General features: G+C 47.3%; 1 protein-coding gene across 2 annotated transcripts; it reads right to left on the bottom strand.

The window, feature by feature from the left end:
• Window positions 1–214: 214 nt before the first annotated feature.
• On the bottom strand, window positions 215–18345 carry ccar1 (cell division cycle and apoptosis regulator 1). 2 transcript variants are annotated; one of them, XM_084458634.1, is made up of 28 exons: window positions 18298–18345; window positions 17465–17621; window positions 16893–17068; window positions 16218–16376; window positions 15450–15482; window positions 15303–15335; window positions 15036–15062; window positions 14111–14307; window positions 13714–13840; window positions 13294–13413; window positions 11902–12094; window positions 11626–11767; window positions 11347–11502; window positions 10108–10333; window positions 9838–9951; window positions 9273–9439; window positions 8210–8420; window positions 6814–6897; window positions 6346–6534; window positions 5925–6116; window positions 4971–5189; window positions 4711–4858; window positions 4347–4435; window positions 4055–4201; window positions 3150–3270; window positions 2181–2366; window positions 1002–1207; window positions 215–829 (listed from the first exon to the last, which is right to left on the bottom strand). In XM_084458634.1, the coding sequence occupies exons 2-28, from the start codon at window positions 17574–17576 to the stop codon at window positions 773–775; spliced, it is 3831 nt and encodes a 1276-aa protein (XP_084314760.1). In that variant the 5' UTR covers window positions 17577–17621; window positions 18298–18345; the 3' UTR covers window positions 215–772. The 2 variants fall into 2 exon arrangements, with proteins under 2 accessions (XP_084314760.1, XP_084314761.1); XM_084458635.1 differs by having other exon boundaries at window positions 4055–4195.
• Window positions 18346–18487: the final 142 nt, after the last annotated feature.

Here is an 18487-nt window from a genome sequence, read left to right as displayed (position 1 = left end):
GTTTGCTAAAACAATCCCAAAACCTAGAACGCAAAGTATTCTTACTTCTACTTCTAGAATGCAAACAATTCCAAAGTCAAAAACTATCAGGTTCATTTTCAAGCAGTTCCTTCAAGTTTGCGAGACATTCAGTTTATGGTTTGGCTTTGTAAGTGGTTGCTTATAGGAAAATATCAATCACACTACAAGCCAGGTCAGTAAAGTACAGAAGAACTGCAATATCAAATATGTTTATTGAACGGACATGTCAACAGAGAGAAAATATCCAGAAAGTGATCAAAGCGTGTTCATTTGGAGTACTTACCCCATCCAAAAGTATTTTTTTCTCATATACTTTTAGATTACCCATTTGGAACATAAATAAACATCATTATTGCTAATTAGAATTCTCTGATAAGTACAACTCACACATACTGGCATAAATGCAGCGCAATTTGGGCAATCATGTTCGGCGAAGCAATGCGGAAAAAAACAGCCAATTTCAGCTACAAATATGAAAAACCAATACAACAAGCAAAATAAACAAATTATAATGTATCACAAACTAGGAAATTAAAACTAGCTAATTTAAACAGATGAAATTATTTTCAGGTATAAAATCATGAGGTAATATGAAAACATTAGAACCAATCAATGAATGATAATCTATAGATACATGGCCATGGGAAAAAAAGTCCAAATTTAAAAAAAAAATTGAGTCGAATTATACTTAGTGCATATTTACAGGTTTATAAGAAATTCAATATCTGACCAGACACATTCGCTGCTTCATTCATTCGTCTGAACCGTTCGCTTGAGATTTTTGGTCGTCGGCTTCAGATTGCACCTTCTGGAAGATGACAAAAACTTCAGTTAGTCTGAACATGAAAGATGTGGCAAGTACCTCACATTATACACTCAATAATTCACTGAGCCAAACAATTTCCATTAATTGAAGTTAAGCACACCCGAGTACACACAGTCTACAACAGAGGAATGATGGAGCGGGGGTGCAGGGTTACCTTCTGCAGGGTTCCCAGCAGCTCCTTCATGGTGGAGGTGAGTCTGTCTGCGGTGTTGTGGAGCTGGTTGTGGTAGTTGTCCTTCTGCTCCTCCACCGCCTTGAGGCTCTCCTCGGTCTGGCCCAGGTTGGTCTTCACCTCCTCCAGCTCTTTGGCCAGCGTCCGGTTAGCTTGCTCCAGCTGCGCCATCACCTTGGTGTCCTCGTCTGAAACAACACCACCACACAGGTGTCCCTGAGCCCAAAGCATGCAGCATCGCGCGTCTAGTCACGCGTCTTAGGAGTCACACAGCGGCAGCCTGGAAAACAGACTTGCATTCTAATTCTTTTCAAGGTTTTTCACAGAACGTCCCATTCACACTAGCAGTGTGCTCTGGCCTGTATGACAGGTTTCATGGGTGGTGGTGGGAGTACTTTGCCAGATTCACTGTCAGACTCAGTGTTTCCCCTTGGAGGGGCGACCCGCCGCCCCTTCTGAAAGACCCAAAAAGTCAAAAATAGCAGACTTTTAGATCGCCAACATTGTTAGCATAAGTCAATGGAGTTTAACATAGCGAAAATTTGCATTGTGGCTAGCGGACATTTTCTGTCTAGGAGTGAGAGATGATGAAATGAAAATATGTTCTGTTGCTGTAGCTAGCTAAATAAGTAATGTAACCACAATTAAGTGTATGTCTTCTGATGCTAGTAGCTATGTAGGCTAACATTAGCTAGGCTATTGTTGTGGACTTAATGTCGTTGCATTCAAGTTTCCATTTTTCCCATTTAGGCTATGCATTTTCAGCAATACTTTTGCGATATCTCTGTTCAGCATTCACACACATTTTCTGCAGGAAATGTCATTGTTTTCTAGTAATATGTATTTATGTGTTGTAAATAAATAATGTGAATATTTATTTACCTAAGTACTCGTTTCATTTCAGCTCAGTGTAGAGAAATGCACCGATATAACAAACATGGATATCTATGCTAACACCCCGCGGCCCACGTCTACACTAGTAGTTTGGGGGGGCCTACCACCCCCCCTGAAAAAAATCCTAGGGGAAACGTGCATACACATGACTGTGTGCCATATGAGAGTGAGAGAGCCCAGAGTCAGACTGGCATGTTGACACAGATCTTTGTCCTCAGAATACTCTCAGAGTGCAGCTTTACGAACCTTAAACCCCTCTCCACATACCTATCTTGGAGTCCTGGACCATGAGTTTCTGCTCGATCTCCTCCCTGGCTTTCTCGCTCTTGTCCAGCTTCTGCATCATGCTGCCCACGTCCACCATGGCCCCGTTGTAAACGATCAGACTGCCTGATTCGGTGGCCTCCGCAGACTCGGCCTGAGACTTGGGACCTGGCAGCAGGGCTCTGTTACCTGGGGGGAGATGGGGGGGGGGGGGGGTTCCATAAGGCTCTGGCCACACACACTAGTTTTCACTAGTGTTTCTCTGTATTCGGCAATTTCTGTTAATTCTCTTTCTATATATACAGATCCTTTCCATGAATTTGAATATCATGGAAAAGTTAGGTTTTTTTTTTCATTTAAAAAAGTGAAACTTTGATAGATTATAGATTAATTACACACAAAGTGTAATATTTCTAGCCTTTTTTTGTTTAATTTTTCATAATTTTGGCTTACAGCTCCAGAAACCCGCCAAAACATCTTCTGGAGGGTGTCAATGATAAGGACAATTGTGAAGTCTGCAGTCTTCCCCATGCTGAACTAGACTGAGATACAATTTAACGGCAACTTTGCAGGTATTTTGATTGAATTAGATGATTAGAGTGTGACACTAAGTCTAAAAGTAAATGCTGATTTTCTTCACACTATTCTGATTTCTTGAAATACTGTTTTGGGGGATCTCTGGAGCCGTTTCAAATTTTTTGAAAAATGAAACAAATAATGGGTAGAAATAATTCACTTTTGTGTGTAATGAATCTATAATCTCTGAAAATTTCACTTTTGAAAGGAATTATGGCAAAACTAACTTCCATGATATTCTATTTTTTTTGTAAAGGATCTGTATATATATCCATTGACAGGCAACGTCCGTTACCATTCACTCAGAATTTAGTGAAGCTTGCGTGGATGGAGCAATGGGGCACTCATCCTCTGACTGACTCATCCTCTGACTGACTCATCCTCTGACTGACTCACCCAGCAGGTTGTCCAGCTGTGCATCGCTGAGGGGCGGGGCAGCCTCGTCCTTGGCCCGGTCTGTTAGCTTACGGTAGAGGCAGGACTCTCTCACCACGGGCTTGTTCAACAGCTTCTTCACCTGGAGAGAAAGCACACACCCAACATTGTGGAAATATAGACATGGTACATGTTTAACTCGGGGGCAGATTTAGGCCCAGTGTGTGTGTGTGTGTGTGTGTGTGTTTTACCTGAGCACGGGACAGGTGCAGACCCAGAGTGTGTGTGTGTGTGTGTGTGTGTGTGTTTTACCTGAGCACGGGACAGGTGCAGACCCAGAGTGTGTGTGTGTGTGTGTGTGTGTGTGTGTGTTTTACCTGAGCACGGGACAGGTGCAGACCCAGAGTGTGTGTGTGTGTGTGTGTTTTACCTGAGCACGGGACAGGTGCAGACCCAGAGTGTGTGTGTGTGTGTGTGTTTTACCTGAGCACGGGACAGGTGCAGACCCAGAGTGTGTGTGTGTGTGTGTGTGTTTTACCTGAGCACGGGACAGGTGCAGACCCAGAGTGTGTGTGTGTGTGTGTGTGTGTGTGTGTGTGTGTTTTACCTGAGCACGGGACAGGTGCAGACCCAGAGTGTGTGTGTGTGTGTGTGTGTGTGTGTTTTACCTGAGCACGGGACAGGTGCAGACCCAGAGTGTGTGTGTGTGTGTGTGTGTGTTTTACCTGAGCACGGGACAGGTGCAGATCCAGAGTGTGTGTGTGTGTGTGTGTGTGTTTTACCTGAGCACGGGACAGGTGCAGACCCAGAGTGTGTGTGTGTGTGTGTGTGTGTGTGTTTTACCTGAGCACGGGACAGGTGCAGACCCAGAGAGTGTGTGAGTGTGTGTGTGTGTGTGTGTGTGTGTGTGTGTGTGTGTGTTTTACCTGAGCACGGGACAGGTGCAGACCCAGAGTGTACATGATCTCCTCCAGGTCTTTCTCCAGCAGGTAGCCACAGTGGCTCTGGTCGAAGTAGACAAAGGCCATCAGGAGGTCCTTATTGTATGTTACCATCTGCTTCTTCTCCTTCTCCTTCACACACACACACACACACACATACACACACACACACACACACACACACACACGCACACACACACACACTCCATTTAACAAACTGGACTGGGACGAGGAAAGTCAGCATCAGAATCAAGTAGAGCACAGGGCCAGGACCCACCTTGTCTTTAGATAACCTGTCCTTGGACTTCCTGTCCTCTCTGCGGTCTTCTCGCCTGTCCCTGCCGTTGGAGTCTTCATCATCCTTGTCTGAGCAGAAGGGAGGAGTAAAAGTCATGTGAGGATGACTAAGACAAACCCACTCTGGGATTTAAAAAAAAATTAAATAAAGTTGTGTCTGCAGGTCTCAGATACTGTGGTAAGGGTTATACATCACATGTTCAGCGTGGTGCATGATTTCTCATCACAGACCTAGTGTGGTCTCATCTAAGGGCACAGGTTTACACACGCGCACACACACACGCACGCACACACTTTTGACAGAACAAGACAAGAGGCGTGTGACTGCGGGAGCATGTTTGTACCGTCGTCATCGTCATCGTCGGCGTCCTCAGCCTCCAGCGGGTCGTACTCCTCAGCGTTTGGGTTGCTGCTCTCGTCCTCGTTCTCCTCCTCGTCGCGAGACTCCTCCTTCTTCAGCACCCGCTCCTTCTCCTTCTCCTTCTCCTCCTCCTGGTATCGGACAAGGCGTGGTCAGACGTATTCAGGAGCAACTCAGGAGGCCTCACCGCCAGACCGCCAGAGACCCCGGCCTCTTCGAAACGAGAATGTTTCTCGCACTCACCTTCTTCTTGTCGTCGTCCTCTTTAATCTTCTTCACTGCCGGCTCTCCGCTGTCCTCCTCTTTATCCTTCTTCACCTCCTTCTTCTCAGCCTCTTTCTTGGCCTTCTCCTTCTTCTCCTTCTTCTCCTCCTTGGAGGGCACGGCGGCCAGGGCTTTGAAGATGCGGTAGCCGAAGTCCCTCTGCAGCATCTCGTTAAACAGCTCCGCAAACAGGGACACCTGGCAGGGGACAGACGGGTGAGACCGGAGACCGCCGCCGCCGAGAACGCCACCGGTTCCCACGAGACGCCGCCATCGTCGGCCATCAGCCGTCGACATTCCACCGTGCAACAATCGAGAAATTAAACCTCCGTGATTCTCTAACTCTGACGCTAGGGCTGCACAATTAATCGTCAATTAATCGGAATCACGATTATGACCTCCGCGATTAACTAATCGCAAAAAGGCCGCAATTCATGTGATTAATAATTTTGCTTTGAATTGAGTATGCTAGGACTACACGGACGAATCACAGGCGCTTATGCTGTCTGACCAATCACATGCGTTCCCGCTGAGTGCAATTTCACTGAGAAGACAGATAGAGCAGTAGGTCAAGACAAGTGTCACAAGAGTACCTGCAGCCGTGAGTAGTGAAAAAATGAGCGAAAACGAGGTCAGTGAGTTAGTAGCAAGAACGGGATCAACGTCCGTGATTTGGGAGCATTTTGGTTATTATATATTATTATATTAAACATTAATTGCAATTAATAATCGCAATTACCATTTTGAAGCAAATAATCGCAATTATTATCTTTTGTCATAATCGTGCAGCCCTATCTGACGCCGGCGTCGAACGTGACCTACAGTGGAGCCGCAGTCGTTAATCACGACGGATTTCGTTCCCTCAGCGTCCGCTGGCTGACGGTTGATGCCGACGGCTGCTGTGGAGCCAGACGGGTTAAGGAGACGTCTCACCTCGAAGGAGTGCTCCTTGTTGTCCTCCAGCCGGTAGTCCAGCAGCACGCTCAGGGACATGATGCTGCAGTCGAACTTGCCGTTCTTGGCCGCCCAGTTGGGGTGGACGAGGATGGTGGGCTCGTCGGGGAGGACGTAGCGGCGCTCCCGACGCTGGCGCTCCAGCTCCTCCTGCTTCTTCTTCTCCTCCTCCTGAGAGAGCCAAGAACAGAGAGAGAGAGAGAGAGAGAGAGAGAGACGGATAGAGAGAGAGACGGATAGACGGAGAGAGGAGAAATGAGCAGCTTACTGTGAACAACAAGAACTCTTGGACTCCCTCTAGTGCACACAAACTATAAAGAGCATTTTCTGCGCCTCAATCCGAGTCTGTTCCCATAGTGAGTAGCCAGACAGCGTGGTGGTTGGCTGCCTGGTTAGCTACCTCTTTGTCCTCCTCCACACGCTGGGGCTCCTCCTCCTCTGGGACCAGGCTCTCCGGTTTCTCGGGCTCCTTGGTCTCCTCCACCTGCTCCTCCACCTTCAGCTGCTTGGTGAGGCGGGCGATCAGCTGAGACTTTAACCCCTTGGAGCTCAGGGAGCGAGACTCTAGCTCCTTACGCAGGTCATTAACCTACAGGGGCACACTAGGTTAGACTAACAGCTGAATGGCGGAAGGAAGGATACACATTAAACACAGCTACAAGAATTCACAACAAATATTTTAGCCGCAGGAGGGAATGCCTATGACTTTATAATAGTTACAACTTGTTATGCAAGAGCTGATCTAGACTTATAAGCTGCCAACATACCACAGCTGCATCCTACCTACCTATCTTGTCTCAAAGAAAGGTCACAAACTAGCAAGGTACAGTCATGCTCACTATTGGGCTGGGATACAGTGTTCTCTCACCTTCATGGACTTGGGGTCAAGCTTGGCCCAGTGTGTGGGGGTGGTGACCGCCTTGGACTCCTCCTCCTCCTTCTCCTCTTCCTCCTTCAGAGACAATCATCAGAGAGAGAGAGAGAGAGAGAGAGACAGAGAGAAAGAGAGACAGAGAGAAAGAGAAAGGGAGAGAGACAGAGAGAGAAAGAGAGAGAGAGAGAGTGTGTGGGAAGAAAGGAGAAGGGGACAGCCGACCATCAACACACCACTTCTCCCCCAGGTTCAGCTTGTGAAAACAAAAGTTGATCCGTGCAAGAAGCAAGGTCACATCTGTCTCTCATAGTCTTGTCCTAGTGAGCTCTCGTACTGGGTAAAAGTCCACTGCTACTGTGGAGTACACAGGGAAGCTCTCTAAGCTCTTATCAAAGCCACAGAAAATGCACCCCCCCCCCCCCCCGCCCCAGCGGCCAATCAATGCAGTTCTGTGGAACACAAAAAGGTCAATCAGTGACAGTGGGCGTGTAGTACATCAGGTGAACTCAAAGCTGGTCTCCGAACTGAGTGTGTATGGGGTAGCCCTAGTCTCCTAGTTCAGCATGATCTCCCCCCATTTGGGTATGTTGGTCCTGGTTATATATCTACGTTATAGAGAACTTCTGTCGTCCTGTCCCAACCCACTGCCCTGGCTGGAAAATCAAGATCTATTTACAGCCCAATCAGTGTAGGCTAGATTCCAATGACAGGGACAGACGGATTGTTTTGGAGTTCAGCAGATACTGAACTGAGGTAAAAAGAAACAAAAGATATATATAATATATATAAGCCAAGGTAACAATTCTAGAACAAACACACGTCTACAAGCAACTGGCTCTGCAGATTCCAGCATTCTCTTCGGAATCCTCATTCCGAATCAAAGAATCAAATGAGTTTTTTTTTTTTTGTGCATCCCAAACCCCACATGCATGGTTGGATCATTGAGATAAACACCACCGAATTCCCACCTCATACCTCAATTAACAAATACCCCCATATAAAAGCCCAGATTGCCACCCGATTAGCGGTTGCTCAAAGGGCTGGAAGCTGTTTTACCAGTTGCTGCGGTGTCGTTACATACAACCTATCCTCCCCCCTCTGAATGTGTCTGCTGGATGCGAGGGAGGGTGGGGGTGCGGATGGAGGGATGGAGTAGTCGGAGCAGAGGACAAGGGATGTGGGAGGAGTGAGAAGAGGAGGGGTTCTGGTGGAGGTACAGTACTCTGCCTGTTGTGATGTCTGTGTGTGTGTGTGTGTGTGTGTGTGTTTGTGCGTGCGTGCGTGCGTATGGTGATGGCGTGTGTAAATGTGTTTTTGTTTTGTTTTTGTAATTCCTGTGCCTTCCTGTGAGAAGCGGGAAATGAGAAGAGAGGGATTAGCGGTTCAGTGCCTGTTCTCCATCCGCCTCCTGCCGCTCGGCCGACAGCTTCTCAGCCAGCTGCTCCCGGAGTCCGCGCGACAGCCCCTCCCACTCTGAGCGGGTAGGAAGACAATGCCAAACATCCGGGAGAAACAAAACCACTGTCTCCACATGTGCGGGGACTGTCCGCCCCTTGTGCGTCTCCTCGGGGCGGTGATAGCGAATCTCTGCAAAACGATACCTGTCGCAAAGGAAGAGGGCGCATTGGAAAGAAACATTCTGGTCAGGGCACACTTTAAAAAAAAAAAAAAAAAGGCCAGCCTGGCTAAGGGGGCTAGCCTGCCACACCCAGACTAGGCTATGGTCCCACCCACCACCCTGGCCTCTGAATGACTTAATTACAGTGACCCACCTCACACGCGCGCACACACACACACACACACACACACACACACACACATAAACAATCATTATTAGGAAACCCAGTCTGCAGCTCTCCAACGGTTGTCATGGGTAACGGCGGCCATTTTGGGAAAATTGACAGACAAAAACAAAGAATACCCCCCTCCTCCCCCAGCCAATCATAGTTCAGTATTCTGCGCTTGGATAGGATATCTTACGTTGCACATGTGAGAAGAAAGACAGAATCAACAGCACAGTGAAAGCAAGTTAAATATGTAAGATATTTAACAGAGTCAAAATTAAAATTAAAGAACAGAAAGTAATGTTGGCGTCTTCTGGTCCTGGTAACTGCTCTCCCAGCCACAGAGTCAATGCATTCGTTCATTCATAACCACATAGACGGTGTCACACAGTAGACGATGGGACATCGTACAACCAAAATAATTAAGGAGGCAAATTAAACCACAGAATCATAACATAAATAATCCCAAAAAAATAAAAATAGTAATAATAATTTAAAAAGCCATCAGACGTGTCAGAGACAAGAGCTTTAGTACTGGGGTAGTAAAAATATGCAGCATGGTGCCAATTCAAGGATTTTGTGTTTAGTAAGGGAAGGCCTGGGCTAGTTATTGACAAACACAGGCTGGGAGAAGAAGGGAATGGTTGATAGAGAGAGAGAGGGACTTACCATTGAGTGCACAAACTCAAGTCAATGCCTGTGAGAGCTTTACAACAGCGTATGGCTGTCTTTATAAGGACCGAGGCGTCCTTCTCTGGTTCGGCTCCGTCCAGCGAGGGGGACCAGTGGCCCCCGATGGCCATGGCCTCGTCCTTACCCCTCATCCCCACCAGGAACTGAGGGAGCGAGGAGGAGAGAGGGATGGGATGAGGGACAACATGAGGGCAGAGAGAGGAGAGACGGAGAATGAGTCGAAGAGATGGAGAGAATAAACAGAAATAGAGAAGAGGTCAAAAAACAGATCCCTGCCATCCTACAGCTGTCCATAACTTCAAACAAAACTTAAGAACCAGACTTGGGAAGAAACCCCACTGGAGTGGTTAACACGGGAGAGCCAACATCCACTGGGTTTGTTACACACACACACACGCACACACAAACACACAAACACACAAAATGGTCAGCTCTTCGCTGGCTAAGCCTGTGCCACTTCATGGAGCCTCCTCAGCCATTGTGTGTGCTTGTGTGTGTGTGTGTGTGCGCGCGTGTGTGTGAACGAATGTGTACTGTGTACCTTGATGAGGCGAGCGGGGTGCTGGAAGGCGTCTCTGAGCTCCTGGGCGTCCTCTGCCAGAGCACAGGACTTATGGTAGAGCTCCTCCAGACTGGGGTTGGCCAGCAGCATCACCTGCACGACACACACAGCCAGCAGGGCACAGAGCGCCCGTCAGGGAGACCACCATGGTCAATGGTCTATCAGACGTCACTATGACCTCGGGGCCTTTACCGGTGCTCTGACTGACCGCCGGCGCGGTGAGCGAATCGGGCGCAGGCGTGCCCGTACCTTGGCGCTGTAGGTGTGGTTGGCGTCAGGCGGGTCCAGCACGGCGGTGTTCTTGACCAGGGAGTCCACCTCCTTGTGCATGATGTGGAAGTTGCAGTAGCTGCCGAACTGGAAGGGGCGCGTCAGGGGGAAGGCGTCCACCCAGGTGAAGACGGCGTGGAAGAAGTCGCTGGGGATGTAGAGGCTCTGGTAGCGGCGCCTCAGCTCCATCATGTCACAGTTGACCCTGGAGGGAAGAGAAGGCGCCGCATCACTACCTCCATTCACAGGTACAGTTCACTCTTAGAGGTTCTACTACCTACAGATAGAGTAGATAGAATAAATAGAATAGATAGATACTGCAGCGAGATAGATAGATAGACAGACAGATAGTTCGGGCAAGAGGAATGCCTCATGCAGGTGTCTGATCGGTGAAGTAAAAAATGAATATGATAAATTGGCCTTGTGTTGCTAAAGTTACGTAACGTTATCTGAAAATACAGTTTGAGCCGAAGCGGAGCTGCTCCATTTGAGCTACGCGCTGCTGTCTGTCTGTCCGTCAGCCCTTCAAGCGAGCGTTGTCAAGGAGATGTACACCACAAGCGTACAAGGTTCTGCAACTTTCGTGCGAGTCAGGTGCAGCGCTGCCTGATGGATTGTGCGACCGTCTTTTTGGCTGGCTGAACTAACACTAGCTTGCGTTAATGTTCCTCCAGCCACCTAAAAAGTGCCAATCAAAATAACAGAAAACAGCAGCCGTTACCACAATACATCTGATTAAAATATGTCTATAAACCATATGATTTATTAAGTGCTTGTGCGGGTTTACTGTTTTATCCCGTTCAGTTACATGTCATTAATTACATTTTAAGCTCTATGACTTTACCAGCCTTCCGAGAAGTTAGGCCATCTTTATAGACCTACTCTTCAGTTAATTCTTTTTTTTAGGCAGAGACAGGGATTGTGGTAGGAGAGGACAGGACTGTGGCACAGAGTGGAGGCACAGGTGAGAGAGAAGAGGAGAGAGAGGTTGTTGAGAGGAGCGCAAGAGAGGAGAGAGGAGAAGGAAGGGGACAGGAGAGAGGAACAAGGAAGGTAGAAGGGCAGTCTCCGATCCCACGCTTTGGTTTCGAAATCGGACTCCTTTTTTTTTTTTCACACACCACCACACCAAGAGATCAGTTCCACAGGAAACACTGCCCAGACACAGACAGACAGACAGACAGACAGACAGGCACTATTGTTGTTGTTGTGACTGACCCGTCCAGGCTGAACTTGGAGAACTGTACGGTGTAGCGGGGAACCACCCGGCGAGGGCGTCTGGGTGAGCGCTCGCGCCGCGGGGACCGGTCCCTGGAGCGCTTACGGGCGGGCGAGCGTTCTCTCGACCGCCGCCGCTCACGCTCTCTCTCACGACTGAGGGTGGAGCAGAGACGAGGAAGGGAAAGGTCAAAAGGTCAAACAGAAGTACTTATAGAATAAGCTTAATTACCACTATTATTACTACTAAAGGTGTAGCGGTCTGAGATCCGCCCAGACCTGCGCTCGTCCTTCGGCCTGAGGATGAGTTCGGGGCGGTCGTTGCGGTTGGGGAAGCGAGGGGCGGGGTCCATCCGTCGGACCGGCTGAGGCTGGGGCATCATCCTGACCGGGGGCTGAAGAAGACCCCCTGAGAACACGTCTACACACAGAGGAGGGAGAGGAGTGGTGGGGGGGGGGCATTACCGACAGAGCACTAAACGCCTCATAGGTGCGTCACGAGCGCCTCATCAAGTTTGGTAATGCCAGTAACGTGATGGGGAGAGCGCCTCCTACCTTTGGGAGGAGGCTGTGGCAGCAGGGGCTGGGGCGGGTTCTGGAGCAGCGGGGCCAGGGAGGCGGCGGACAGCTGGGCCTGCAGCAGCGACGGCGGGGGGCCCTGGGCAGGAACGCTGAAGCTGCTGGGGGGGGGCAGGGACTGCATCATGCTGGGGGTCGCCTTCATCATGGATGGAGCCGGAGGCTGGCTCTGAAAGGAGGGAGGGAGGAGCGAGAACAGAGGGGACGTTAGTGTCACATGACCCGTGGCCTCCCAAGAGACAAGAGGCAGGTTGTAAGATGTACATATGACCACTTTTAGATTAAGGCTACACTTTCTAGATGGAGTGTAGATCCGTGTGTCCCTATGTGACAGCTGACACTGCTTCCCCTACCTCGGCAGAGAGCGGAAGAAAGCACTAGTGCCCCTACGTCAAGACAAAACTCAGGATTGGCAGTGTCTCTATGAGTAGGGTGAAAATAACACATTTGACCTGTTTGTGAGCAGAGAAATGTCCTGACCTGTTTTTGAAGTGAAAAGTATTTGAGTGAAAAAAGGAGAAGGGGAAAAAAAAGAAAATAGATTGTAAATAAAATTTAAAAAAAAGAGTAGGGTGTTAGGAAACGTGAAGAGAAAGTGTGCTGAAGGTGCAGTTCACAAGATCATATTCCCGATTTATTATGAATTATAGAGAATTATTAGAGGAAACAGGCTCAACCATGAGGAGCTTACATCACATGTAGAAAGCAGAGGGATAACAGGACATTATTACATATGGACATACTGTAAGTGTGTTAGGCAGCACACATACCTTAGCTTTTTTGTTTTTTTTAAATCTTTTCTTGTATAGATCAACCAGAGCTTTCCCTGTCTATTTCCTGTCATAATGCTCAAACCCTTTTTGGATAGGACATATTATGAATTGCACCTTTAAAAACACTTTGATTTCACTGTCTGTAAAACGGCATATTTCCCTGTAGAGAGATTAGTAAATGTCATTGTTAGAGAAAAGAGAAAAGACAGCCCAAAGTCCTGAACAGAACCAGGAGAGAGAGGTGAAGAGAACTAGACGCATTCTTTTGTGTTTCAGAGTGATGAAATCAAAGAGTTGCCAGGAATCATAAAATAGTCAAAATGTCAACACTGCTGTAAAAAATGTATCTTTGAAACACAAATGAATGCTGAAAGACAAATAAAAAACTTGAGACAAAACTACTACCCACACGACATAAATACAGCAGTGACCTTACGCAAGAGAAAGGTAAGAAAATGGCACAAAGAAACAAGAACTGATGTTTGGGGGGAGCATGAGAAAAGGGAAGATGAGTGAGAGAGGAAGAGGAAGACAGGTATGGAGAAAGACAAGGGGGTGTGTGTGTGAGGGCCAGGCCAGGTGGGGGGAGGGTTACATTTTGTCTGTTGTCCATGGCGGGGTGCATGTCTGAGTAGCGAGGCTGCATCCCTGGGTCAGGGTAAAAGTTGCCCATCTGTGGGGAAACTTGAGGTAAGGGCTGTGGCTGCTGTTGATGCTAGGGGGGGATTGAGAACAGAGCAGTCAAAAAAAGACTTACACAAATGCACAAACACACACACACGCGCACACATAACACTGCGCACACATAGCACTAAAGATGTGGTAGTGAGATTTGCATCGTCTTGTAGCTGTAGCTAAGATCAGGTTCAGTAGGAACAAACGGCTGAAACAACTTTGAAAGAGAAAGAGCAGTGATATCTGGAACATTGCGGTCAGACCTCGTCTGGTTCAAAACGTTTCCCTCCTCGTTTGAGTGGCGACAAAGCGACCTGTGTGTCTGAGGCTGAACTCTCACCGACTGGTTGGACAGTTGAGGTAAGGTCTGGATGCGCTGGGCGTTCCATTTGAAGGGCATATTGGGGTTGTACACGGCCTCCACTAGGACCCTGTCGCCCACCTGAGGAGTCTTCCCCTTCACCGCACTGGCCGGGACAGAAAACCAGAAGGTACATTTATGAGACAAAGAACATCCTGCACAGTAATATTTACGTCATTTGATACAGCACCTGAAAATCTACAGGTACCAGATACTACAACAATTGCACAGTGAAACTGTCGTATCCCACCCATGATGCATGTCGTCAGCATGTCCAGTTGTTGAATGTTTAAGTGTAGCGGGCTTTTCTAGTTTAGATGCATCTATAGAGCCGGCATATATATTTTTAGTTAAGTCGCTCCACCGTCTCCCTCACCTGAGCTGGAAGAAAACGTCCTCGTCCACGAAGCCGAAGGTGTCATGCAACTTGTTGACCACTCCGGTAAAGACGCGCTGTTTCTGGGGCTGTGTCTGCTGCTGGTGGCTGGAGCGAGGCGTGGGATAGGACACGGTGATCTGGGCCGTCTGCTGGGGATTGGACAGGCTCATACTGGTGGGCAGGGCTACAGGGGGCTGGGGGGGACAGAGGAGAGAGTAATGTAGGGTTTTAATCTATGAAAATATATACTAAATATTATCTATTTAATGTTTCTTTTATGCTTTAAACAGTTTACATCCCTCTTAACCAAAACAAGATTGAATAATCGGAGATATAAGTGAAAAGTAAATAAAGTTACTGATTAACACAGTGAACCTGTCGTCCCCCACCCACATCCATTGTATGACCTAAATGGTGGTAGAGTAATTATCAGACTCTCAAAAGTGCTAGTTTTGTCAACGTTTTGATTTTGTATATGATCGATTGTATATGATCATAAGTAACCTTAAAACAGGGCTTAACATGATTTTCCTAAAATTATCAGACTTTCTCAAAAGTGCTAGTTTTGTCAACATTTGATCTGAACCATTGTATACGATCATAAGCAACCTTAAAACAGGGCTAAACATGATTTTCCTTTAAACATAATATAGTAGTCCTTTCCTCGATGTGTGGATCATGTCCAAACCACTCAAAGAACGAAGAAATGACCAACTGAAGGCTCACGGTAAGGTCCGAGGAGACTAGTCTGTTTAAATGTCTTCCTTGGGAATATGACAGAAGGCATCTCAACAACTTAATATCTATCCATCTATCTATCCTTCTATCCATCTCAGTGGTTTGACATGGTATTCGTTTCATATCTCTGTACGGATCTGAAAACACAGGATGGGTGAACGTGCTGAAGGGGAATGTTGCCTACCGGGAATTTGTTTTCACCTGTCCAGTTCTTTCACATCAGGGCAGAAGAGGGACAGAAGACAAGAGGAGAGTCATTTAAGACTGTTATGGCATTCATTCCCTGTCTTAAAACAGCAACATCTGACAAGTGAGCTCTATGAATGTTGCTAACACACTGGTACTCTCAGCGTCTATGCTGGGCTAAATCACTCAGCTCTAGCACGAGCCGACATCACAACATTGTTGATCAGAGATGCATTTTAGCTGTGAGTGTAGACATTCCGGTTACCTGTGATAGCAGCGCCTGTTGGGGCTGAGGCAGCTGAAACGGGAGAGAGAGAGAATTACATACTGACAGAGAGGGTGCCTGTTTCTTGAGTTTTGTGTGTAGTCCTGATCCCCAAACCCACTGTTAATGTGCCTTCTGCTCGCTTACCCCGTAAGAGTCTGTTGAGGGATGCCGGTGTTGCTAAATTGACAGGGTGCACACGCAAAAACAGTAATAAGCGTGTTGTTCAATTAACATGCACTATGCACTATTAACATTTTGGCATGATCTTTATCAGACAAAGTCAGTTGTCACAGTTTGTCTACACACTTTAAAATCTACATACAATACATCACCTGGGAGTTTAAAGGTTAAAAAAAGGGTAACTAACAAGTAAGAAGACCCTATCTTATAAAGAACACGAGTTGTCTGACTGACATGAAATGTAAACAGACTTCTGTGGGCCCGAGTTCTTTCTGTTCTGAAGCGTTCTGGATCTCTGCCCAGTCTTCCATTCTGCTGACACACTGCGTCATGTTTACAGGCTAGCAGATCTAGTACATGTAGCCGTCTATTCGAAAGTCATTCCAGTGCTAAGATAAGACGGTATAAAATTCCCAAAACATTGAGACTCCAAGGACAAGAATGAAACGTTACATTACATACTGGATGTTTTTTTTGTTTTGTTTTGTTTTAAAAAGAATAATATAACTGACGGTTACAGGATGTCAGCCACCATCAGATCAACTTTGTCTACCATCATCAATTTTAGACACAATTTGTTGGGTTGAGCTTAACATTTTCACTGTACTCCCTACACTTGTTGTAGCCTGTGCATATGACAAATACACTTTGAAGCTTGAAACAGAGAAAACGTGCGCAGCCCTGCAGTCCAAGCACAGTTCTGGAATGAGTCAACAACAAGAAAAATCATACCTGGTGAGGGACATTGTAGAGTTGCTGTTGTGGTGGGGGCTGTGGAGGTGGCTGCTGCTGCTGTTGTTGTTGCTGTTGTTGCTGTTGTTGCTGTTGTTGTTGTTGTTGCTGCTGCTGCTGCTGCTGTTGATACTGCTGCAGGGCTGAGTTTATCTGAGACTGTAATAAACCCAAACGTGTCAAATAACTTGGCTCATGTTCAAATCCATCATCGAAATAATTGTTCATACCAGAAAACCTGATGCTATCTGTCAAGAGCATCGTTCCATACGCTTACATTACATTTACATTATAGTCAGTAAGTGCTTTTATCCCAAGAAACTTACAATAATTGCATTTAATGTAGGTATTCAGGGTACTACTACTCAGGCAGAACTCACAAGTGCACCTCCTTCCAAAACAAATGGCCAAGAGTGTAATCTAGTGCTAAAGTCAAGGAGCAAGAGCAGCGCTTAAAAGGGAGGGTCCGTTAGAGCTAGGGTTAGAGCTAGGATTAGAGCTAGGGTAAGGGCTAGGATTAGAGCTAGGGTTAGAGCTAGGGTTAGAGCTAGGGTAAGGGCTAGGGTAAGGGCTAGGGTAAGGGCTAGGGTTAGGGCTAGGGTTAGGGCTAGGGTTAGGGCTAGGGTAAGGGTTAGGGCTAGGGCTAGGGTAAGGTTAGTACTTCCAGCAGCTCACCTGTTGCAGCGCTGCAGCTGCCGCGGCCGCAGCTTGCTGTTGCAGGGCAGCATTCTGCTGCGAGAGCTGGTAGTTGGCAGCTGACTGGTTGTTGAGGGAAGCCGCAGCCATGGCCGACTGCTGGGAGTACATGGAGGGAGACGCACCCAGAAGAGAGGGCTGCTGTACTCCTAGAGCTGCACAGAGGGGGGTTGCAGACGCAGAGAGAGGGGAAGAAAACTAGAAGTTGTCCTGGAGAATCTGAGATGAACTTTTATCTCCTCTAGATCCCATCAGTCGCATTTTAATATCTGTGCATATCGTTCAGCTTGTCCCATTCTTTAACATGTCGTATTGTTTTTATATTTTGTTTTTACTCTAATTTAAGCTCACTTAGGAGCTAGCAATAACAAACTTCAGTGCACATCATACCTGTATGATATGATATGTATGTCACAATACACAAAACATGAAAATTGATGGGTAGGAATGTAATGTAATGTAATAGTAGGAATGGAATGTGTCCAAAAGCTGAATATGAGTCATTCAGACTGTCAACTACACACTGCAGGATTCACAGCTCCTCTGCTTACTGTGCAGACTGTTGAGGTCGAGGGGCTGTCCGGAGTGGCCCGGCTGGGACCCCGCGGGGGCAGAGAACTGAGCTGCCCAGGGAGGGTTCTTCTGGCCCCCGAACTGGGCCATGGCTTCAGCTCAGGGGTCTTGGAAGAATAAATGGACGTTTATCACCTACAGAAAGAAACAGTCAAAACAATCCACGCAATGACACAACAGGAACTTTAACAGCAACCAAAACATGCAAAGTGATTCGCAACTAACCTTAGAACAAGGCCCAGTGCATTGTCTGCACAGACGTTGACAGCTAACGTTAGACTAGCTAAGCTAACAAGATTATGTCATCAGAAAACCAACCTTTAACTCACCTAGAGCAGGCTAGAGAAGAAGCATATTAATAGATAGCATGTCGACTAACCTAACACTGTGGATCAATGATTTAACTTGCTCTGCATCTGCATGCGAGGCTTAGCCCACTGTTAGATATAGATACAGTAGATGAGTTAGCTAGGCTGGCTAGTCCTAGCTAGCAGAGGAGCGGCCTGCTCCTGGCTAACCCACCTCGCTAGTCTACCTCGCTATTCAGCTGCACGGTCAGCTAAGCTAGTTAGCATAACATGCTTGCTAACTAGCAAAGTGCAGTGATCCAGCTAGCTAGGCCGTGATTACAGCACCACGAAGAAGCTGCTAGGACAGGACACGATGCTAGGTGATACAGACAGGATGGCCTCACTAGCTCACGTTACAAGCATTACTTTGTAGTAAAGTGTTGAACTCTATTACACATATAACTCCATCTTCAATGTAAATACAACGGCCGTCATGCAGAGAATAAAGAATCGCTCATTACCACACTGTCCTCTGGATCGTTAATCTGTAAACCGTTTACAGTTACACCGATACCACCGGTGGAGCTACTGCGCATGCTCCAGAATCTGCTGGAGCTACTGCGCATGCTCCAGAATCTGCTCAGGTCAGCCAGACGGGTCGACCCTGTGGTTCATCCATGGGTTCAACAGACTGGATAACCATTGATCGTA

The sequence above is a fragment of the Borostomias antarcticus genome, assembly GCF_949987555.1.
Source record: "Borostomias antarcticus genome assembly, chromosome: 25".
Taxonomy (NCBI): domain Eukaryota; kingdom Metazoa; phylum Chordata; class Actinopteri; order Stomiiformes; family Stomiidae; genus Borostomias; species Borostomias antarcticus.
The sequence above is the reverse complement of the archived record's forward strand: the minus strand, read 5'-3'. Positions and strand labels throughout refer to the sequence as shown.

What these genes read in the sequence shown, in the direction of transcription:
- ccar1 (XM_084458634.1), bottom strand. Translation starts at nt 17,576, where the DNA reads ATGGCCCAGTTCGGGGGCCAGAAGAACCCTCCCTGGGCAGCTCAGTTC. An exon ending in GACGTTTTCTTCCAGCTCAG is followed by an intron (nt 13,841 to 14,110) that starts GTGAGGGAGACG and finishes TGTCCCGGCCAG; the next exon opens with TGCGGTGAAGGGGAAGACTC. An exon ending in GCCACAGCCTCCTCCCAAAG is followed by an intron (nt 11,768 to 11,901) that starts GTAGGAGGCGCT and finishes CTCTGTGTGTAG; the next exon opens with ACGTGTTCTCAGGGGGTCTT.